A 24433-nucleotide genomic window follows, 5' to 3' on the forward strand; every position below is an offset into this window, starting at 1 on the left:
ACCCCAGTATCCAGGTTAAATAAAGTAACCACGATCCCAGTAGAAGAGGCTCCTCCATTTAAGGACTCTACTGACAGGAGGGCCGAGGCAGTGGCCCGGTCCATGTTTACGGTACTGGGGTCAGCACTACGACCAGTACTGGCCACGGCATTAGTGTCGCAGACCCTTACTGAGTGGACAAAACTATTGCACCATGAATTGGTAGAACTAGCAGACCAGTTGGTGCACAGCCTTAAGTATGTCTGTGATGCAGCCCTGGATACACTCCCCCTGCTCTTCAGAGCCATCGGTATTAGCGGTCCTGTGGCGCCTGATCTGGCTGAAATGCTGGTCTGCGGACCAGGCATCTAAAAAAGCCTTGACTGATTTGCCCTTTCTTGGCGAGCAGCTATTTGGAGCTTCGCTGGATGATATTAAGAATGTCACAGGTGGGAAGAGCATGTTGCTCCCACCGTCCAAGAAGCCACGTCCGCCCAGGACTTCAGGTAAACGCTCCCAGTCTGACAGGGCGACTGCTGAGGGACAAAAGCGCCCCTAGTCTCGCAAGACTGCGAGCAAAAGTACTACTGCTTGAAGGTTTGCCCCTGCCCAACACTCGGGTGGGGGGGGGGGGGGTCGCCTTCGGGTGTCCAACCAATGGGTCTGCAAACTGAGTTTCTCTTGACCACCAAACAGATTTTTTTTTTTCTTACATCAGGGGACACAGCCATAGTACTTACTATGTTGGTTATAGGGCCACTAATAGGTCATGGAAACTGGCACGCCCTAAGGTGTTGGTCACAAGTAAAGATGTGCTGTGCTGAGCTCCACTGGAAGCAATCCTTGCTGGGGCTAGCCATGCTGACCGGATACATTCAGAGTGTCCTTTCATGGGCTAAAGGAATGGTGCCCGGGCCTCGTGTCTGAAGAAACGAGGTTTTGCTTGCGAATGTTTCTCTTGATCCAGTACTTTTTGGTAGTGAGGCCATAAAGTTTTTACTGGCAGGGTGCTGTTGTAGGTCCAGGATTGTGGGTAACCTCTAGGTTCCTCTGTTCCTGAAGGTTTTGGTGCCCACCATGAAGGGTGAAGACTGGGTTTATCTCAGATAACCCTGCAGCGAGGAAAGGTAAGTGGAGATTTTCTTATGAATTTCTCCTTTTAAGTTATAATGTTGTCATGCCTGTGTCACCACTAGGGACTTTATTGAGCACTCACTGCCTGCTGTGGGAAACAGCGCTGTGTCAGAAGCTTTCATTCCTCCTCTGGCCACAACAAGCAGAGCCTCCGGTAAGAAAGGGGGGGAGTGGTTCTCCTCCTGTGCCCCCAATGTTGTAATCTTCCCCTTTGGGGGACCTACATGCCAAAAGCATTTTGTTTTTTACCCCCCCCCCCCCCCCCCCCACGCCATGTTAGCTTTTTACAAGGCGCCTGAAGTCTGCCGCTCGTGTGAGAAAACACTTTCTTTTGAAAGATTGGGTGGGGGTGTACTTAGTGCGGGGGCGGCGCTAACAGCATCAGATGCCAGCCTCACTTGGAATAAGTTTTTAAAGCACTGTTTGTAGCTGCTGCTGGCCATGGAGGAACAGAGGAGGAGGTTTGGCTTATTTCAGGTTGGTGACACAGGCATTTTTTCCTTTGACACATTATTACTTTGCCAGGCTAGGGATTAATAGCAGCTTATAGCGCTGAACTATAACCTAGCAGTGTACATTCTTTTTGGTGGTGCCTCTGCTTTTGAGCTTCAGGCTATGAGTGGAAAAGGGACCAGGCATTCCTCTAAAGGGTTCAATGGTTTCACAATAAAAGAAGTCCATTTCCAAAAGAATGTTATCCTCCTCTGAGAGTGATGTGGCTGGTCAGATGGAGCCAGCGGGGAGACTGTTGTTGCAGCTGCACTAAATACTTCAGCACCAATATACATAACCCAGGAGGTTTTCTCTTCTACCTTTTGTAATTTGCAAAAGATTGATGCTATGATCTCTCCATAGTGGGTCTAAACATAGCAGATCCCCATCCAATGCTCAGGACCCTCTTGAGGGGCAGGGGATCAGGAAGATCTTCCAAAAGATTTGGAAGATACTATTGTATCCTCGTCAGAGGATCCTAATGTAGAGGGAGTAGCATCACAAGACAGGTTGCTTGTGTGCTCCCTTACTGGTTTTGGTTCAAACCTTTTTTTGCTGCCTGCAGTGCAGGCTCTTGATGAACCCACCTCTGGTTTGGAATCATTTAAACATCCCCCATCTGGGGATGCCTTTCCCATTTATTCATGGCTAAAAAACGTATGTATTCTGAATGGGAACATCCAGATAAACAGTATTATCCTCCTAAGAAATTCTCTACAGTTTATCCTATGGAAAAGTTCCAGCAATAGAACAATTGTTTCAGTGAACAAAAGTCTCACTTGTCAGGTGGATAATGTGCTAATGTTAAAGGATCCAACAGATAAAAGGTTGGAACTTCTTTCCAAAAGCAATATGTCTTTAGCAAGTTCAGTAGTGCAGCCAGTTCTTGTGGCAATTGGTGTATCTCAGTCCATTAAGGACCGGTTTGTGGAGATACTTAAAATTCTGCCTGATCAGCAGGCCCAGCAGTGGGCTAGTGTATCAGGCGCACTATGTTTCACAGTAGATGCTATGAAAGATTCTATCATTCAAGCCTCACGGCTTATGCTTGGACTAGTGCATTCTCGCAAAATTCTGTGGCTGAAAAATTGGTCAGCCGAAGCACTGTGTAAAGAGCTTTTAGCCAGTTTCCCCTTTCATGGTGAATGGCTATTTGGAGACCATCTGGATAAATACCTCCAAAGGATCTCTAATGGGAAAAGTTCTCTTTTACTAGTAAAGAAGTTCAGACATTTCTCCTTCAGCCTCGAGGCAGTCTCGATGTCCTCAACCGTCAGGTTCCAAGGGGGGAGACCCCAAGGGCAGCACCAGGGTCAAAAAAGATCTTGGGGCAGAAAGCCCACAAAGCAGAATGCTAAAGCTTCCTTTATGAAGGGGTGCCCCTGCTTGCTCGGGTGGGGGGCAAGACTCCTGCAATTCTCAAAGATCTGATGGGAACAATGTCAAGACAAGAGGGGTGGCTTCTTCAGTTTCTCTAGGTTACAAACTAGAGTTCCGAGAGTTTGTCTCCTCGTTTTCTAAGATCAAATGTTTCCAGGGATCCAGAGAAAGTCTTTCTAGCTCTGGATCATCTATTCTCCCAGTTGATGATATCAGATATTCCCTTAGAGAGTAACAAGGCACAGGTTTTTAGTCGAACCTTTTCATGGTTCCAAATTGAGAGGTAAGACCATTCTAGATCTCAAAGATCTGAATCGGCACTTAAACATCCGCTCCTTTTGCATGAAGTAAATCCGATGGGATGTTTCCATCCTGCAAGGAGGGAATTTTTGGCTTCAATTGATATCAAGGATGCATATCTCTACGTGCCAATATATCCTGTTCACTAGAAATTTCTGCGCTTTGAAATAGAAAATCATTTTCAGTTTGTGGTCCTGCCATTTGGTCTAGTCACAGCACTACGGGTGTTCTCAAAGATTCTGCCTCCTCTAGCCAGATTAAGGGCTCAAGGCATAATGGTCCTAGCCTATTAAGATGATCTACTTTTAATAGATCATTCAGGCTCAGGTCTAAACCATAGTCTGATCACAGCTGTAAACTACTTAAAGTCTCTGGGTTGGATACTCAACTTAGAAAAATCCTCCTTAAAACATCAAGGCGATTACACTACTTGGGGCTGGTCATAGATATCTTACAGAAGAAGGTATTCTTACCTCAGACAAGAATCCGTTCCATTGTAGGACTAATTCAACTTATCAAAACACGAAAAATCCTTCCATTCAGCCGTGCATGAGCTTGTTGGGGAAAATGGTGTCCTCTTTCAAGGATGTCCCTTGCACACTGTTTTCACTCAAGTCTGCTTCAAAGCACCATCCTGTCGGTCTGGAACAAAAAGATTCAGGCCTTGGATTTTTCCAATACGCTTGGCTCCCAGCGTACGTCAGAGCCTAAAGTGGTGGTTGATATCCAGCAACCTCCAAAAGGGAGAATCTTTTCTACCTGTATCCTGGAAAGTGGTGATAACAGATGCCAGCCTTCTAGGCTGAGGAGCAGTCCTGGAAGAAGATTCTGTCCAGGAGAGATGGTCCAGGTTAGAGAGGACCTTGCCTATCAACATTTTGGAGATTCGGGCAGTACATCTGGCGCTAGAATCTTGGACGGTCAGACTACGGGATTGTCCTGTCAGGATTCAGTCCAACAATGCCACGGCTGTGGCTTATATCAATCACCGGGGGGGGGGGGGGGGGGGAGGGCACGAGAAATCTTGCAGCCTCAAAAGAGGTGAATCATGTGCTAGCTTGAGCAGAACACAACATTCCTTGCCTATCTGCAATTTTCATTCCAGAAATGGAGAATTGGCAGGCGGACTACTTGAGTCGCCAGCAATTATTTCTGGAAGAATGGTCTCTTCACCCCGACCTCTTCCTAGCGAATGGGGTATGCTGGACATGAACCTATTCGTGTCCAGAATCCACAACGAATTTGACAACTTGGTGTTGAGAACGGGGAATCCGCTAGCATGCGGAACAAACATATTAGTCTTCCCATGGGATCAGTGTTTACTGATCTATGTGTTTCCTCCAGCTCTGCTACTTCCACGCCTTCTCCGCAGGATCAAGTAGGAACGAAAGGAAGTGATTCTGGTGGCCCCAACAGGGACCAGAAGATCTTGGTTTACGAAGATCATAAAGATGGCAGTAGGAGTCCCTCGGCCTCTGCCTTTATGGCCAGACCTTCTCGTACAAGGTCCAGTATTCCATCCTACCTTACAGACAAGAAATTTTAACAGGTCTGACTGTTGAAACCCACTTTATAAAGGATCATGGGTGATCTCCTTCAGTAGTGTCTACTTTGATTAATGCCAGGAAGCTGGCTTCCAGAATCATTTACTATAGAGTCTGGAAGGCATATGTCTGTTGGTGTGGATCCAGGGGTTGGCACCCCAGGAAGTATGTCATAGTCAGGATCCTTGATTTCCTGCAAATGGGATCTGAAATGAAGCTGGCCTTGACTTCTAGCAAGGGCCAGATTTTGGGCTTGTCAGTGTTTTTTCAATGGCCTCTTGCTTCCGACTCTCTAGTGCGTAGCCTTATTCAGGGGGTAGCACGGATTAATTCCCCTATCAAGGCACCTCTAAATCCTTGGGATTTAATTTTGGTCTTATGGGCTTTGCGTAATCATCCTTTTTTTTTTTTTTTTTTTTTTTTTAGACTTTACAGGAAATTCCCTCGATTCTTTTTGACAAGAAAGATGATCTTTTTGGTTGCCATTTCTTCTGCTAGAGTATCTGAGCTAGTGGCTCTGTCTTGTAAAGAGCCGTATTTGATCATGCATAAGAATAGGGTGGTTTTGTGTCCTCATCCTGATTTCCTACCAAAAGGTATTATTATTCCTCCTTTCTCCCCAGAGCCTTAATCTAGGGAAGAGAAGGCACTACCTTTCCTTGATGTAGTAAGAGCGATCAGAGTCTATTTAAAGGCGACCGCTCAGGTTCGCAAAACAGATGTTGTGTGTACTGTCAGAGTGTCCAAAATGTGACTGTTCAAGCTTCGGCTTAAAGAAGACCTTCTTTTTTTTTTTTTTTTTTTTTTTTTTTTTTTTTAATTTTTTTTTAATTTTTTTTTATTCTTTCTCATGTTAAAGTGCACTTAACCAGGGCGCTTAGTGTCTCTTGGGTGGTGCATCATCAGGCCTCCATGGCTCAGATCTGTAATACCGCAACTTGGTCTTTTGGTTTCATACGTTTTATCAGATTTTTATCAAATCTATGTTAACCACTTGCTTACAGGGCACTTAAACACCTTCCTGCCCAGACCAATTTTCAGCTTTCGGTGCTCTCACACTTTGAATGACAATTACTCAGTCATGCAACACTGTACCCAAATGAATTTTTTGTCCTTTTTTTCCCACAAATAGAGCTTTCTTTTGGTGGTATTTTATCACCTCTGGGGTTTTTATTTTTTGCGCTATAAATGAAAAAAGACCGAAAATTTGGAAAAAAAACGCATATTTCTTTGTTTCTGTGACAGAATTATGCAAATTATTAATTTTTCTTCATAAATTTTGGTCACAATTTATACTGCTACATGTCTTTGGTAAAAATAACCCAAATTAGTGGATATTATTTGGAATTTGTGAAAGTTAGAGAGTCTACAAGCTGTGGTGCGAATCGCACAAAATTGATCACATCTGATGTACTGGTGGCCTATCTCGCTTCTTGTGACCCGAACAAGTCAGGAAAGTACAAATACCCCCCAAATGACCCCTTTTTGGAAAGTAGACATTCCAAGGTATTTAGTAAGAGGTATAGTGAGCTTTTTGATGTTGTCATTTTTTTCCCACAATTCTTTGCAAAATTACGATTTTTCATTTTTTTTTTTTTTCTCCACAAAATTGTCATTGTAATAGGTTATTTCTCTCACGTGGCATGTGTATACCACAAATGACACCCCCCAAAAAATTCTGCTACTCCTCCTGAGTATTACAATACCACATGTGTGGGACTTTTTCACAGCCTGGCCACATAGAGAGGCCCAACATGCAGGTAGCGCCATCATGTGTTCTAGGAACATAAATTACACATCTAACTTGTTGACTATTTATTACACTTTTGAAGCACCAGGACAATGACACGTGACACTGATGACAGATGGCACTGATACGTGGCAATGATGGCACTTATACGTGGCACTGATGACAGGTGGCACTGACAGATGGCACTAATATGTGGCACTGATGACAGATGGCACTAATATGTGGCACTGATGACGGGTGGCACTTATACGTGGCACTGATGACACGTGGCATTAATACGTGGCACTGAAACGTGGCACTGATGACAGATGGCACTAATACGTGGCACTAATATGTGCCACCGATGACAGATGGCACTAATACATGGCACCGATGACGCGTGACACTGATGACAGATGGCACTGATAAGTGGCATTTATGACACGTGACACTGACAACAGATGGCACGTGACACTGACAGGTGGCACTGATGACAAATGGCACTGATACGTGGCACTGATGACAAATGGCACTGATACGTGGCACTGATGACGGATGGCACTATGTGGCACTGACGACACGTGGCACTGGGGGCAGGTGGCACTGGGGGCAGGTGGCACTGGGGGCAGGCGGCACTGGGGGCAGGTAGCACTGGGGTGGATGGCACTGGGGGCAGGTAGCACTGGGGTGGATGGCACTGGGGGCAGGTAGCACTGGGGTGGATGGCACTGGGGGCAGGTAGCACTGGGGTGGATGGCACTGGGGCGGATGGCACTGGGGCGGATGGCACTGGGGCGGATGGCACTGGGGCGGATGGCATTGGGGCAGATGGCACTGGGGCAGATGGCACTGGGGCAGATGGCACTGGGGCAGATGGCATTGGGGCAGATGGCATTGGGGCGGATGGCACTGCTGGGGGCGGATGGCACTTTATTTATTTATTTTTACCTTTTTTTTTTCCCCCCACAGGCAGAACGGCTGCCGCTGCAGCCGTTCATCTCTCCCCTCTCCCCTCCTCGCACAGACAGTGCGAGGAAGGAGAGCGGCGCCGAGAGATGATCTCATATGTTTACATATGAGATCATCTCCCATTGGACACGCCGATCACGCTGTAAACGGCCGCTGTGATTGGCCGTTTACAGCGATCTGTGTTTGCCTGTCCCCGGGGGACACGGCGAACACAGAGCTTCCGCGATGCGCGCCCGCGGGGGCGCGCATTGCGGAAGTAAACATCGGGCCGTCCAGGGACGACCGCCCGGACGAATGCGCCTGCTCTACGGCCGTCATTCGGCTATAGGGCGGGCGCGAAGAGGTTAAAGGTCATGAGGATATTGCCTTTAGGCGCAGTATACTGCAGTATGTGTCCTCTGACCTCCTTTTTTGCCCTACTTTTTTGTCTTCCCTCCCTTCAGTTGCCATTGCTATGGGACATCCCACATAGTAAGTACTATGGCTCTGTGGCCCCTGATGTAAGAAAACAGGATTTTTAAAACGGCTTACCTGTAAAATCATTTTCTTTGTACATCAGGGGACACAGAGGTCCCTCCCTTCTTGGTATATATTTATATTGCTTGGCTAAAAAAAGGACTCCTCCCAGTAGTGGGAGGGGTTATATAGGGAGTACACTTCTTGCCTTATGGCATGCCAGTGTCCGTCACCAGTGGCCCTATAATCCACATAGTAAGTACTATGGCTCTGTATCCCCTGATGTACATCAAAGAAAAGGATTTGACAGGTAAGCGGTTTTAAAAATCCTGTTTTTTTTTTTTTTATTATTCCCTCCGGCATACCCTTGCTCCTGACTTGCCAGGAGGCCCTGTTTGGGGCAGTAAGGGTCCTGCTCAGCCATGGGCCGATAGTGCCTGTTCCAAAACCAGAAAGGTTTCAGGGATTCTACTCCAATCTGTTCGTAGTCCCCAAAAAGGAAGGGGTACGTCCAATCCTGCACCTAAAAGCCCTCAATTGCTTTGTGAAAGTACAAAGGTTCAGAATGGAATCAGTTCGCTCTGTAGTCGCTGCATTCCATCTGGGGGACTCCCTGGCGTCTTTGGACATCCAGGACACGTACTTGCATATACCCAAATGCCTCAGGCATCAGCGGTTTCTGCGAATTTGCAGTGAGGGAAGAGCACTACCAGTTTGTGCCTCTCCCTTTTGGTCTGGCTTCAGCACCCCGAGTCTTTACCAAAATTGGTGTTGTTGCAACAACGTGGGATCACAATCGTGGATTACCTGGACTATCTCCTTCTGAGAGCAGCTTCTGCCTCAGAATTAAGGGAGGATGTGGCGATCACCATGCAAACTCTACAGGAGTTTGGGTGGGTGTTGAAGCTCAAAAAGTCGGTACTAGCTTACTGCTGAACTCCGTGGAAGCGAATGTGTGTTTTTCTGTTCAGACAAACTGCAGACTCTCAGAGCCGCAGGTGGTTGTTGCTGCATTTCTGTATGTGAGTTCTGAGCCTCACGGTAGCCTTCTTCGAAGGGCCATATGCCCAATTTCACACCAGAGTCTTGCAGACGGAGATCTTGTCCAAATGGGACAAATCTCCATTATCCCCGGATCAACGGATTCGGGTGAGCCAGTTAGTTAGGGACTCTCTTCTCTGGTGGCTGAAGGCCTCGGCCTTTTGGTCTGGGAAATTGCTCCAACCTCTTCATTGGACAGTGATCATAACGGATGCCAGCCTGACCAGCTGGGTTGGAGTGCTGGGAGTACAGTCGACCCAGGGCCTCTGGTCGAGGGAGGAATCCTAGTTACCGATCAATGTGCTTGAGCTTCGAGCGATCAGGCTATGTCTCTCCACGTGGTCAATGAGGCTACGAGGGCGTCCGACCAGGATACAGTCAGACAACGCCACGGCTGTGGCATATATAAATCACCAAGGGGGAACAAGAAGCTCAGCCGCTGCTCGGGAGGTCGCTCACATACTTCGGTGGGCAGAGCGACATGTTCCGGCCCTGTCGGCCATTTACATCCCGGGGGTGGAAAATTGGCAGGTGGACTATCTGAGTCAACAGATGCTGGACCCAGGAGAATGAGCATTGCATCCAGAGATATTCAGGCTGCTGTGCCTGAAATGGGGCACACCAGATGTGGATCTATTGGCCTCCCGACTCAATCGGAAGGCGCCGAGATTCGTGTCCAGGACAAGAGTTCCGTGGGCAGACGTGTCAGATGCGCTGGTGGCTCTGTGGGATCAGTACCAGCTGATCTACCCCTTTCCTCCACTGAAACTCTTGCCACGTCTGCTTCGCAGAGTGGAAGCCGAGGGGATTCCAGTAATCCTGATTGCCCCAGATTGGCCTCAGCGGGCCTGGTACGCAGACCCGGTGCGCCTGGTGGCAGACACTGCCTGGCGACTGCCGTTGAGAGAGGAACTCCTATCTCTAGGTCCAATCCTTCACCCTGCTTTACCATCACTGGCTTTAATGGCCTGGCTATTGAAAGCCAGGTATTGAGGAACCGGGGTCTGTCGGACTCTGTGATTCCAACTATGTTGAGGGCGCAGAAATCTTCTTCCAGGAAGATATACCATCATACTTGGAAGGCCTACATCTCCATGTGGGAGGAAAAAGGGTGGAATCCGCGCTCCTTCTCTATATCCAGGATCCTGCTGTTTCTTCAGCAAGGTGTAGACCAGAGGTTTGCGTTGAGCTCCATCAAGGGGCAGATTTCAGCTCTGGCTTTATTTTTTTTATTTTTATTTTTATTTATTTTTTCCAAAGACCCCTGGCGTCTCACTCATTAGTGAGTACCTTTGTGCAGGGGGTGTGACATGTAGTCCCTCTGGTGCGTCCTCCGTTACCTCTGTGGGATTTGAACCTGGTGTTGTCGGCGCTTCAGAAGCTGCCGTTTGAGAATATCAGGGAGATTTCTCTGCTGACCCTTTTACAGAAGGTGGTCTTTCTAGTGGCCATCACATTGGCCAGGAGGGTTTTGGAACTGGCGGCCTTGTCCTGCAAGTCGCCTTATCTGGTCATCCACAGGGATAAGGTGGTGTGGCGTCTGCAACAGTCCTTTCTACCGAAAGTGGTTTCAGCCTTTCATATCAATGAGGACATTGTATTGCCATCTTTGTGTCCTAAGCCGAAGCACCCCAAAGAGGTGGCCCTTCACGCTCTAAATGTGATTAGGGTTCTGAATGTGTACTTGTCTGCCACAGCTTCCTTTCAGAAGTCAGACTCACTGTTTGTTTCAGTGGCTGGTCCTAAGAAGGGCATGGCAGTCTCGTCGGCCACCATTTCCAGGTGGATCAGGCAGATTGTAGTCCAAGCTTACGCTTGAAGGGGCAGGTGCCCCCCTTTCCAGTCATGGCCCACTCTACAAGAGCAATCGGAACATCTTGGGCCTTCCGACACCAAGCGTCTGTCGCTCAGGTGTATAAGACGGCGACCTGGTCGTCTCTCCATGCGTTTACCAAGTTCTACAAGGTAGACGTCAGTGCATCGACTGATGCCTGTTTTGGCTGCAAATTTTTGCAGGTGGCTGTGTAGTTGCAATTGAATTTTTTTCCTGCTTTTTCAGTAGAAACGCAGTATTGTTTTGGTTAATGCACTGTTGCATTACTTCCGCAATGATGCGCTCTTGGGGATCACTCCTGTTGAGGATACCCGGTTATATAGTGGTATTTTTTCCACACACTGCGGTTTTGTTTTTTGTGGGTTTAGTTTCACTAGTTCTCACTTGCCATGGTGGATGATGTTTTTATGCTGTTTTTCCCACCCCTCGTTTGGCACTGCTTGGGGACGTCCCATTTAGTTACAGAGAAGAGCTGTCCATTCCAATGACACCCAGATGCTGAAGACACTACAGGTGTATGCTCGCTGTGGTTCATGAAGTTTGGTTTCCTCTGGGAACATGCATATGGATAAGATAAGACCAGGTTTCCCAGTATTTGGGACCATATCCTGTTTCTACATGTGGGGTGTTATTTACTCTGTTGTGTTATCCCCTTCTGTAAGTGTGTCTACTACTTTGGCAGTAGGTAACCTTGTTCTATTGCTTACCTTTTCAACTTGGCAGGGTTTTTCTCCCCACACCTCCCTGTTAGTCAGATGGTGACATAGTTGCTCTATGCCAGTGATGGCGAACCTTGGCACCCCAGATGTTTTGGAACTACATTTCCCATGATGCTCATGCACTCTGCAGAGTAGTTGAGAATCATGGGAAATGTAGTTCCAAAACATCTGGGGTGCCAAGGTTCGCCATCACTGCTCTATGCCTTCCTCCAAGAATAGGAGCATGTCTGCTGTTCCAATGACACAACTTCTAGACATCAGTCAGCACCTGGGTTATTTTGATTCTTTTTCCTGGACACATTCTGCATCCATTTTGGGAGTGCCCTACAGGTGAGAGCAGGAGCTGAGAAAAAAAAAAGGGGGGTCTAATATCACTCATGCAACAGATGGCATTTAGGAAGACCAGCATAATGCTGAGCATGATAGCTGCTTCCCTGCAGCAGAGCCCAGTCCTACACTAACACAACTCCCTTCCTCTAATTCTAGCCCCATCTCAGACACGTAGCAGGCAGCTTTCACAGCAGCTATGCATTAAAACAGGGGTCTCCAAACGCTTTAAAGAAAGGGCCAGTTTACTGTCCCTCAGGCTTTAGGGGTGCTGGACTGTGGCCATTCGGAGTAAACTTTTACTGTCCTGTTATTGGTTTTTAACAGGAGAAGTAGTGCTCCATCGATGATGTGAGTGGGAGGAATGATGCCCCATCATTGGTCATAGTAGGAAGAATTGTGCCCCATCGCTGGTGTCAGGTGGGAGCAATGGTGCCTCATCATTGATGTCAGTTGGAGGAATAGTGTCACAAGGGCCAGACAGAAGCAGGCAAAGGGTTGCAGTTTGGAGACCACTGTCTTAAAGTGTAGCCTAAAGCCAAAACTTTTTTTTTTTGGATAGAGAACACAGGAATTTTAGCACCTGTCCGTTACAATGAGATTTTTTTTTTTTTTTTTTTTATCTGTGGTCAGTAGGAGAACTGCTGATACGAATAATACCTTCTCATTGGTTTCAGTGCGAGGGATAGTTCTCCATCATTGGTATCCGTGCGGGAAATAGTGCTCCATCATTGGTATCAGTGCGGGGAATAGTGCCCTATCATCCATCTGTAGCAGTGGGAGGAATTCCCAAGGCCCAGATAAAGGCATGCAAAGGGCTGCAGTTTGGAGACCACTGCCCTAGATAATGTACCTTTCCAGGTCTCTGGGATGGCACTGCTCTCTGAACATATGCACAGAATTTTGTGCTTAAAGGCTTGGTCTGCTAAGCCCACTTCTAAAAGGCACATTTTTATCCTTGGCCTTTGATGGTAAAAAGTTGTTAAAGAAACTGCATTGATAAATTTATCAAGGGATTCCCAGAGGAAAGTACTTTCACACCACAAAAAAAACTACTATTACTATGGCTACTAAATCTTTCAAAAGAGGTTCTTTCATTCCATGCAGGTGTCCTTCTCCAAGTCAAGGATGGGTCCGTCTTTTCATCTCAAGCTTTGGACTCCAAAACCCACCAAGCCTACCCAGAAACCCTACTAATAATGAAGTGGTGTTGTCCTTCATCTCTGGAGTCGGGGCATGACCACTGGCATTTGCACCAGCCTTGGTAAAAGATGCCCTGGACTCTCATTTCCATGGGTTACAAATAATGTTCTTTCCTTGCCTCCTCAATTCATGCCCTCCAATCTGCCCACATCATCTCAAATGGCCAGGTTTGTGGGCCTCTGTGAGTTCACATCTGATTCAAGGAGTGGTAATCTTAGTTCCTGCAGAGGTGAGGGTCAAAGGGTTTTCCTTAAACCTATTTACAGTCCCAAATCTGAATGAAGGCATTCGCCATATTTTGGACTTAAAAATCCTTAAAATTATATCTGCATGTCCCCAAAATTGTAGTCTGCAAGATCTGCCAATGTTTCTATTTGATCAAAGACATTTCTGGCTTCAATGGATCTCCAATCTAGCTGTCCTCATATCTCCATCTTTTACAATTGTTTGATCCTTAGGGAGTTATTTACTAAAACTGGGGAGTGCAAAATCTTTTTTTGTTTTGTCAGAGCTTAAAGTAGAACTATAGACAACACATATATATTTTTTTTTTTTATATTGGATCGAGCAAGGAAGGGTTATAATCCCTGACAGATTTTTTATTTTTATTCTTTCTTGCCATCTTAGCCAAATAGAAAGTGAGAGTAAATCCCTGCAAATTAAGGGACGCCCTTGGCGACCCACAGGTCACCAGAACTAGTGTCCTCATTGGAAGATTTCCCCTCTATTACTTTTTGGGGGACAACCAAATATTGAGTTTTTCCTTTTACTTTCACGTTCAATGATAATAGTAAACTGTATAAATCGAGAGAATGAATCTGCCTAATGGGGGAACAGACAGCACTAAAACCTGACAAGTGTTCAAATCCCTTTCCACTCTATTAAAAAAAAAAAAAAAGTTTTGCCTTTTAGTTCTAGTGTTAGTAAATCTGCCCCTTAGTGTCTGGAGAGACATTTAATACATTTGAGTATAATGGATTGTGTTTTATATTTTTTTTAATAAATGGCTTTACACTATGGAGTTTTTTTTGTTCTTCACTTTCCATCCTATATATGAGCATCATTTGAGAGAAAGCTATTTCTGAGATCGGTATAAATGAGCGTGAGCGATCTATACCATCTTTGTATCTTCTGAGGAAAAAAAACATTTCTGGGAGTGTTATAAAGAAAAAAGAGAGACAAATATCATGCAGGTTTAATTACCTTGGTGAGTTTTAGTGTGGCTGGTGGAGGATCACGGAGGGGCTGGATCTTTTTGGCATATGGAATAAGAAGCACTTTTGTTCTCAAATAGTGAAAAGTTTGTAGAGCGATTGTTGCACTTAATTTAAATTTAAAGCGCTGCAGGTGTGTTTTTTAACACTGGAAACTCTTGTATTAGATGCTGTGAATAATGAAGCACTGGACACTTTGTATACTGTGTATTTTAAAGCATTGGTCACTTTTTGGCACAAGGTGTGTTTTTTTTTTTTTTTAACACGATGTAAACACAGATGCAATATGATTCACATTTATTCATTATTCAAAGGATTTTCACAGTAGGAAAATAAGTTATTGAACATTCAATAGAAAGGTGATAGTTTAGGTATATATACTTTTTAACAACGCTTACTGTGGCAGACCAAAACTTTTTCAATTTGTCAGCTCTGGATCTGCCACTACTGCTTTCCAGCCAGGTGATAATGTCCATGCCATGGTGGATTTCCAACTTAGCCATAGAAGCTGGGAAATATTTAATTTGGCCTTCCAAGGAATGTGGTCATGATGGATGGCAAGCCTGTGGTCTACAATTACTTGCCTGTCTGACCTTGTTCATACAGCAGTTGATGCTCCTGTACAGACAATTCTGGAAATAAGAGACATAAGACTGACTCTCCTACAAAATACCCAGTTAGGTTGCAGTCAGGCAATGCCGCGGCTATATGATGCATAAACCATCAAGTGGGTACCAGAAGTTGGGAAATCTTGAAAGAAGCAAGTCTGATTCTCTCATGGGCTGAGGACCATATTCCAACACTTTTTCTGCTAGCCACATACCAGAAGTAGAATGTTTGCAAGCTTCTGTAGATTTCTCTCAACTGCCTGGATATGGTTAGGGTCTACCTGGTTGCAACATCTTCCTTCTGGAACACTGAATCCCTTTTTGTCCATTCTGAAGGTCCTAGGAAGGGACATTCTGCTGCCTCTTCCACCATTGCTGGGTGGATAAGGGTGCTCGTTTCCAGTACTTTTGCCCTCAAGGAATAGATTTCTCTCACCTGGTCTTCTGCTCATACTTTTTCAAAAACCCATGCAGTGGGCAGGAGTATGAGGATGCACTGGGGGCACTACCAGTAAAGCTTTTGACAGTGTTGTCCAGTCACCAGAAGGTAGCAGCATATAACCTATGGTCTGTGTCCTTCCCTGTACTCTATTCCATGATATGAAACTTACTAGTAAGTAAAAATTCCTATATATGTATATATAGTTTACACAGCTAGTATGAATACATTTGTTTTTATATCTGCTTCCTGCACCTCAAGATCATGCAGGCTTCACTAACAACGCTTTTTGTCTATTAGTGGGTATTTTCTTACAAGAGGGAGGAGGTAAGCGAGCACCATAGCGGGGGGTGCTGTGACCAGTCTGCATTGCCTAAATACTTTTCAGAAAAGGCTGAATGTGCAAAGTAAAAGCTTTCGTTTATTTATAATCCTCTCCAGACAAGGTGATGCTGGTGTGTGACTGACAAAGCAATAAACCTGTCTCAGAAGCTTCAGTTTGGGGCAGTGAAGCTGAACTCATGCCGCTTTCCTGAAAGTTCCATCCCTGCTCTAGGAAGGTTATGTAAGAAATCAGAGCATGACAGAAGCCAACCAATGATATACCCGAAAAACACCAAAAAATATTATCAAGAAACCCAAGTACCTCTTTCCAGCACTGCAGGAAGACTTCTGGCCTGGAGTGGTTCATTTGGACACTATTCAGCATTCCTGGGAACAGCCTGGTGAGGAGTTGTCCCTATTTAAGATATCTTCTTGATGTCTTGTATGACTAGTTATTGGACATTGGGTCGGGCCATATAAAGCTGATATTGCCATTATGGGTGGCTACTGGTTGGCTAAGTAAACTGTTATTTATACATTTAGTGGTTTTTGGGCAAAGTGTCCCACCGTTGTTTCTTTCTTTTGCACAGCAGGTGGGGACATTCAGAATGAAAATGCAGTAATTATACTACTACTGTCAGGCTTACAGAACTTCAGACAAGTAGCAGAAAATAGAGTTGAAACATATACACTGGAGACCAAATTTAGAGAACAACCCACAATTTCCTAAGTTTTTAAGGTCACTGCTTAGTCCTATTTGAAATGATCTAAACAGGAGTAAAAGCAGTTTTGGTAAGCATATTTCATAAGTTACATATATTTTGAAGTGCAGAATAAAAAACTTCAATGAGATTTGAAAAAGAACATTGATCAAAATTAGAGAACACCTTCAGATCCCTCCAAGTTATTAGCATTAATCTGGCACCTTGTGCTAATTTCTTAAAAGTATCTGGCAACCCCTATTTAACTGGCAGCTTAACTTTCCAGTTTTCACTGACTTTGCAAGATGGTGAGCTGTTCTAAAGTGACTGAAACCCTCCGGCAGCAGGTTGCTCAGATGAAGGTAAAAGGAATGATCCTTTCAGCCATGACAAAAGAAGTTTGTCGTTTTAAATCTGCGTCTTCTAGAATATTGCATCTTTACAATCTTGCACTCATTTAAGGCTCCCCAAGAAGACTGGTTGCCCATGGAAGACTAATGCAGAGAATCTCAATGAGCAATCGGTTCAACACTGCAGTGACACGAATTGCTCACCAGTTCAGCGCTGGATATAGTAAGGATTTGTCTCTTCATGCCATTGCCGTTTAAGAGAATTTGGACTGAAAGCCCACTCTGCAGTGACCAAAAATCTCATTAGCAGAAAGAATCAAATGGCAAGACTAATCTTTGGAGCAGTTCTCCTCTGTCCACACAACATGCTCCTCCACAAAGTTCACTTTAGTGATGAAGGCAAGTTTACTTTATTTGGGTCCGATGAGAAACATTATGTTCGTCATCAAACTGGAGAACGACTTAACCTAAAGTATGCAAAGTCAGTGAAAGGTGGAGGGGGGAAGCGTCATGGTTTGGGGGATGTTTTCTGCAGCAGCAGTTGGGCCTATTTTACATCTACCTGGCAGAGTAAATGCAGAACCTTCTTTGACAACATGTGGTTCCTTCCCTGCGTTCATCACCCAATCAGCCAGCAATTTTCATGCACAACAATGCCCCCTGTCACACAGCAAAATGGGTAAAGCAGTTCCTTGAATCTGAAAACATTGAAATAATGAAATGGCCAGCTCATAATCTAAATCCAATAGAAACCCTCTGGAAAATCATTGGTGACAAAGTTATGGCCAAGAAACCCACTACAGTCACCAAACTGTGGAAGAGACTGGAAGAAGATTGGAACAAAATCACACCAGAGCAGTGTAAGAGACTGGTGATGTCCTGTGGCCGCAGATGTGCTGAAGTCTTTCAAAGCAAGGACCTGTACCCTTCCTACTAATTGTTAAATGTTGTAACCTTCAGAAATTTTAGTTGTAATCTTTTTCCGTGCTACAGTCATTGCTGTTCTCTAATTTTGATCATTGTGTTTTCTACAAAATAATGTTTTGTTTTTTTAATTGAAGTATCTTGGTTATTTTTAAAAACACTGTTCTATTAGCATGGTATAGTCACAACAAATATTTCATCAAATGTTGAGCAATGAAAATGACATTATTTCTGAAAAAAATCAGAAGTGTTCATAAATTGTTCTCTAATTTTCATCTCTAGTACATATGGGAATTGTTTTGCCTGTGAAAGTATTTGTATTTCTGTTCTGCTGGCCAGTCTTTTTATTTTTTTCCAGGCATTCTTGCCAGACAGCACAGCCTAGTTCTCAACCTTCACTGCAGGAGCACAGCTTAGTCAAGGACACACTCCCAGCCTGCTGATTAGACAATGAAAAGGAAGCACGCTGATGAAATTCTGCTCTGGTTGACTTTGTTTTCTTCTATGGTCACCACCGGTACACTGCAGCAGAATCTTATTGGTTGGGTCCTGTCCAGTCCACCCCCACTCTGAGTGTTGCTGTGCAGAGGTATACCAGGAGTCTCTTTATATTAAAAAATATTCAGCTAGTGAACCTAGTTGAATATAAAAATACATTTATTTTTATGATTTCAAGAATAATTCCAGGCATTAACATTTTCTACATAGTTACACTGGTCCAATATGATAACAATATGATATGTATAATGATATACCAGTCCGATGCCAAGTGGAAGCTGCAAATCGCTCAAGTAGACACCACCACTTCAGTGATTGCCACCCACTTCCAGGATGCATGTTGAGAAGCCAGCCTGATGCATTCAGAACACAGGAGGTCAGCCACTCAGCATGGGTGCCATTCAGAAAATGCTTTGGGTTTTCTGAAGGGATGCAAAGCTTTCTCTGATTGGATAAGGTGGAGAGCATGAAATCCCTGCGCTGCCTTTCAACCTCATTCAATCTAAGAATGCTTTGCATCTATTCAGAAAATGTGAAGCATTCTCTGAATGGTGCCCATGCCTAGCTGCCAACCTGTATTCACAATGTAGTAGGGCAGCGGCTCGGCATGGGACCTGGAAGCAAGAGTGTATCTACTTCAATGATTTCCATCTTCTACCAGCATGGGCTAGGTAGGTCATATGCATAGTTATATTGGTCCAAGCTGTATATATGTCTATAATATGCTGATGTCTGGAATTATTCCTTATTATATCTGACAAATTCAGTTTTAAGTCTGCATATTCCATCTTTCTAGATAGTTGGATAGGTATACACATACAAGTTATGCGTGTCAGACTGCATCTGCCATGTCCTGGGGCTCTTGCCAACTGAGTTTTTCTGTCTAGTATGTCTTAACTTCCTGAGGGATAACTTCCAGCAGTATTTGTAGTTTCATCGTTAGTAAATCTAGGAGATAATTGGGAAAAAAGTAAATTAGTGAAAAGGATACTCGACGGGGAAAACAATTTGAGCGTTGCCTCTTGAAACAATGTTATTCCTATTTTTATTTTATATATATATATATTTTTATGGTGCAAGTACCAGAGCTTTTCCTACTTTAAAGTGATTGCCATTTTGGGGAGTTAAAAGACCTAAAGCCAAAAAACTGCCATGTCAGCTACTGTTATATCAAGAACTCTACTAACTGCATTTAAAGAAACACCCTTTCTACAACTACAACTCCTAAAAAGCTGGGATGCTGTGTAAAAGCTACATTAAAACAGAATGCAATGAGGGGGCGTTGCCTGGACCGGTATGTGAGAAGAAGTGTGTCTCACAGCTCCGCAATAAGACCCGCCAATTGATCCTCTGCCAGCAGCGATCCACGGCTACAAAACAGCTTCCCCGCTGGACACCGACCTCCTTACCCTCCCGGATCACCCGCCGGCTTTCTGCACCCGAGGGAAGGTGAGAAAACGGGAGGAAAACATGACCTCCGCATTCCAAAATGGCGCCGCCGCAGCCCTGACACAGCGCACCCCGCAAGGCACTGACAAGTTCAGGGGAGGATCTACCAAAGGGATACAGAAGTCTCAGGGTAAGGATCAACCAAGGGACATGCTGTACTATGCCCAAAAACTGGGGGGACACCAGGACTGGGATGCGGGGGGGGGTCTACTGAGCCAGAGCATGTGACAGTTAATGGGTCTTTATCACAGCGCACACTGCAGACCCAGACACCCTGAATGAACAACCGACCCTGGCAGAAATACTTAGAGCTGTACATGTATGCACAGCCTCAGTGAACACCCTTAAAGAGCAATTTGGAGGGCTGATAGAAGATTTCTCCCTGTTAAGGCAAGATCTGCAAAAGATCAGGGAGCGCACGACTGCTGTGGAAAGCAGGGTGAGCGGCGTAGAAGACAGACTCCCACCAGTTGCTCGAGAGGCCCATGCCGCCTATCAGCGCGCCAAAGGCACCAACAATAGGGCAGAGGATATGGAAAATTGCCTGCGGCGTAACAATATCCGTATAGTAGGTCTGCCCGAGAAAACGTAAGGAAGAGATACCACTGCTTTTGTGGAGACCTGGCTGATCGAGGTATTTGGGAAGGGGGCCTTTTCCCCTTTCTTTACAGTGGAACGGGCACACTGGGCTGCCCACCGCAACCAGGGGCTCCCCCCAGACCCATTTTGGCCCGGCTTCTGCACTACAGGGATAGAGAAGCGGTACTGAGAAGTGCTCGGGAAAAGGCAAATGTCCTTGTTAATGGGGTCAGAGTGTCGTTCTACCCCAACTTCTTATCGGAGGTGCAGAAATCCAGAGCCAAATTCTCGGATGTGAAAAGGCGCTTGAGAGCTTTGCAACTGCCATATGCCATGTTATACCCAGCCAAACTCAGAGTCACAGCTAATAGACAGTCACACTTCTTTGAATTGGCCCAGGAGGCGGCCATGTGGTTGGATTGAAACTAACTGGCCCTACACCACCGTGACAGGGATGAAGAGGGAGATAGACCTACCTGAACTGATCGTTGTTGAGAGCACCCGGAGACCCTCACAGGTGCATTTCTGTTAGCTTATTTGCTCACATGTTCCCCCTGGATGACGCTGGGATTTTCCCCCTGATCATTGGTCCATTTACCCCCTTTCATATGCTTCTGAGATCCATGAGCCTCTTGTTTTTTTTTGTCTTTTTCTTCCTCTGCCCAATCCCCCTGGATCGTACCACTAGGGCAGATGACTTATACTTGCGGGAACCACCCCTGCCTTATGCTGCTGGGCGACATTATAATATCATGTGAACCGTGAGCTATCTTTTGAAGTAGGCAAGAAGAAATGCTTTCCCCCCAGGTGAGGGGTAAACCAAGATCACCATGTTCGTACTTGTTTTCAGTTTAAGCTTGTCCTGTTGACAGCCTGGGTCTTTGTTTTTTCACACTTATCTTGCTTGCACCGAAGGTCACACCGAAGGTCACAACTGCACGTCAGGGCATTTCTGCTCTGCAGCCATGCAATTCCTGACACCACCATTCTGCTTGACGCCCACCTCAATTTTATACCCCATAACTGTGGACTATACTTGTTGCCATTATCCTTTTTGCACTCCCGGGAGGGGAGACCCTGGACTACCACATTTTTTTTTTTTGTCACTGTTTTGATGTGGCACCCCTCATCAAGATTAAGCTTGCCTTTTCCCAATGGCTGAACTACCACTAGTGTCTTGGAAAGTGAGGTGCTTAGGCTCCACTTGTCTGAAGAAATATCACCCTATGATCCTATGCCTGCAGGAAACGCATTTAACTAAAGAAACGGAATGTTGTCTTAAATATGCATGGGTGGGTAGCGCTTATCATTCCACTCATACCTCCTACTCCAGGGGTGTGAGTGTAATGGTTCATAGCTCAATAGATTTGCAGAGGGCAGGTTTATTTTCCTACACTGTCGAGTGGGAACTTTGTACTGTATTTTGGCTTGTGTATATATACTCCCGCTGTTTACGGTGGCGGTACTCCGGCTTTTGCTGCCCTATTTGGAGGGCAGGCCGGATCTGCCTCTACTGATAGTGTGCGACTTTAATTGCTGGTTGAGTCCCTCCCTGGGCAGACACCCGAATTCGGTAGTCTTGGCCACACTAAGGGAGTCCCCATTGCTGAGATTGCTAAATGAAGTGGGTTGGAGTGATATATGGAGGTTAAAACACCCGGTGGATAGACAGTTTTCTAGCTTCTCCAAAAACCCACGGAGCGTTGTCCAGAATTGACCTTGCCGTGGGCAACCCAGCCATGCTCCCATCCGTCTCGGAAGTGATATATAAGCCCTGCAGTATATCAGATCACTCTCATCTCGTGATCAACTTGATTACTTCCCCACCATCCACACTTCCAAGGCCCCCGTGGAAATTTAATGCCTTCTGGCTGAAACTATTCTTAACTCACGATGAGGTGGAGCGGAGCATGGGGGAATTCTTGGGGAGCCGGGACTTTGTTGATTCATCAGCTACACAGTGGGACGCCTTCAAGGCTTACTTGAGAGGATTTCTCGTAAATGAAATCAATAAGGTAAAAAATAACTCCTCTGGGCTCAGAAAGGAACTTGAAAAACAGGTAACGGCTCTGGAGGAGACATAGGTTAGTACCCCGACAGATTCGGCCAGGGAGGCATGGCAGTCGGCTCAATCCACTTATGAGCGGCTGCTATCCTCCACGGTAGAGAAGAAACTTTTTCTTTTAGTTAGCTTTCTATGAAGAGGGGGAGAGCACAGGGCACATGCTAGCCAGGATAGCTAATTCCCAGCAATGTGTACCCACTATCGGAGCTATCAAAATGGCAGAGGGCAGGATAGTGAACTCTCCTGACTTAATCTTGGCGGAATTGGCCAGATTCTATGAGAACCTATATCTTCTGACTGGGCAATACACTCGACCGGAGCTATGGTATATCTGCAGGGCATTGATTTCCCACAACTTACGACTGATCAACAAAGAGCCCTGGATGCCCCTCTTACCTTGGAGGAGCTGCAGGCAGCGTTGGCCGAGTTTCCCAATTGTAAAGCACCTGGGGCAGATGGGATACCCATAGAGGTATATAAGCATGCAGATATACTCCTGCCCAGGCTTTTGGCGGTGTTTAACGAGGCCAGGGAGCACCGGGCTTCGCCTTCTTCTATGGCCACGGCTAACATTGTCTTCATATTGAAACTCGGAAAGGACCCTTTAGACCCTGGCTCATACAGGTCTATATCCCTGCTACAGAGTGATATTAAGCTCCTTGCCAAGATGCTGGCGATTAGACTGAACCATGTCATCACGGGCATTGTACATCCCGATCAGGCCGGTTTTATGCCTAATAAGTCGATGGCTGTCAAGTTACAGAGGCTTTACCATAACTTGCAATCTCTGGCAGAAAACATAGGGCAGAGGGCTTTGCTCTCACTGGACTCTATGAAGGCCTTCGATAGCGTTGAGTGGGAGTATCTATGGGAAGTTCTTCGGCGCTTTGGATTTGGTGACTTGTATATTTCCTGGGTGCGCCTGCTGTACCATAGCCCACGAGCTGCCATTCGAACCTCTGAGGCAATGTCACAAACTTTTACTCTAGGAAGGGGCACACGCCAGGGGTGCCCTTTATCACCCCTACTTTTTGCTTTAGCCATTGAACCCCTGGTGATAAAGGTAAGAGCCAACCCAGATATCATGGGATTCAAGTATGGTGACAAACAGGAGAAATTAATGCTCTATGCAGACGACACATTGAGCTTACTTGGAGATGTGGAGGGCCCTCTTGCAGAAGCTATGGCCACCGTAGAGGAATTCTGTAGGTACTCCGGACTTCTGATAAATTGGTCTAAGTCCCCCCTGATGCTAATTGACGAAAGGGGGAGTCCCCCAACATCTAATGCAGTACCCATAGCTACAACACTCAAATACTTGGGCATCCAGGTGACGCCCAAAATCATCGATTGCGTAAGATTAAATATCTCCCCACTGATGCAAAAGTTTGGAGACCGAATTAAAACATGGAATTCACTCTGCTTGTCTGTAACAGGCAGGGTGAACTTGATAAAAATGATCCTCATGCCTCAAACACTAAAAATGTTTAGAATTGTCCATTCCCTGTTCCGTATGCTTATATGGAAGAATCGCACACCAAGAATAAAACTTGAACACCTCCAACAACTGAAAGATGAGGGAGGGCTCGCCCTCCCAAATCCCTGGTTATACTATATTGCCGTACAGCTACAGCAACTGATAGGCACATTCCACATGAGTGTAGACAGAGAGGGGGGGACCTATGACTCTTCTGAACTAGTGATGCCACACACTGTAAAAAGGGACTCGATACAGATAGCCCTTGAGTCACTGGCATTTGGGAAACCTAATAAATTATACCCAACCTATAACCTCATTCAAAAAATTTGGAACAAAGCTAGATATATACAAGGTGTGACGGGGTAAACAGACTATAGTCCTATTTGGTCTAATGACTCATACCCAGAACTGGCTAAACTACAACACGGTGGGAAATTGCACACGTTCTAAACTCTGCATGGTCTTTATGGTTGACCACAATCCATGTGGTTCTACTATGTGCAATTAAAGCATGCTATAATGGCCCAAAGTAAGTCAGCGGAGTGGATATCATCTCCAACACCATTGTTCAATCTGATTGCAGGAGCTACTAACACTAAAGGCTTTATATCAATATGCTACCACATGTTATTGCGGAGCTTTTTGAATAAACACCCACTACGGATGCTGGCCAAGTGGGAGGGGGAGGTGGCCCC

At 45.5% G+C, this 24433-nt stretch overlaps 1 protein-coding gene across 1 annotated transcript in view; it reads right to left on the minus strand.

The window, feature by feature from the left end:
• Positions 1–14603: 14603 nt before the first annotated feature.
• Positions 14604–24433, minus strand: part of LOC143960568 (cystine/glutamate transporter-like) — a 41107-nt gene continuing 31277 nt past the window's right edge. The window contains exon 12 of the mRNA XM_077469293.1: positions 14604–19113. Within this exon, the coding sequence (XP_077325419.1) occupies positions 19049–19113 (65 nt within the window). The 3' untranslated portion in view covers positions 14604–19048. The remainder of the gene's footprint in view (positions 19114–24433) is intronic.

This window comes from Lithobates pipiens, unplaced genomic scaffold (genome assembly GCF_037356315.1).
Source record: "Lithobates pipiens isolate NorthernLeopardFrog02 unplaced genomic scaffold, aLitPip1_a1.2 Scaffold_8, whole genome shotgun sequence".
Classification (NCBI taxonomy): Eukaryota; Metazoa; Chordata; class Amphibia; order Anura; family Ranidae; genus Lithobates; species Lithobates pipiens.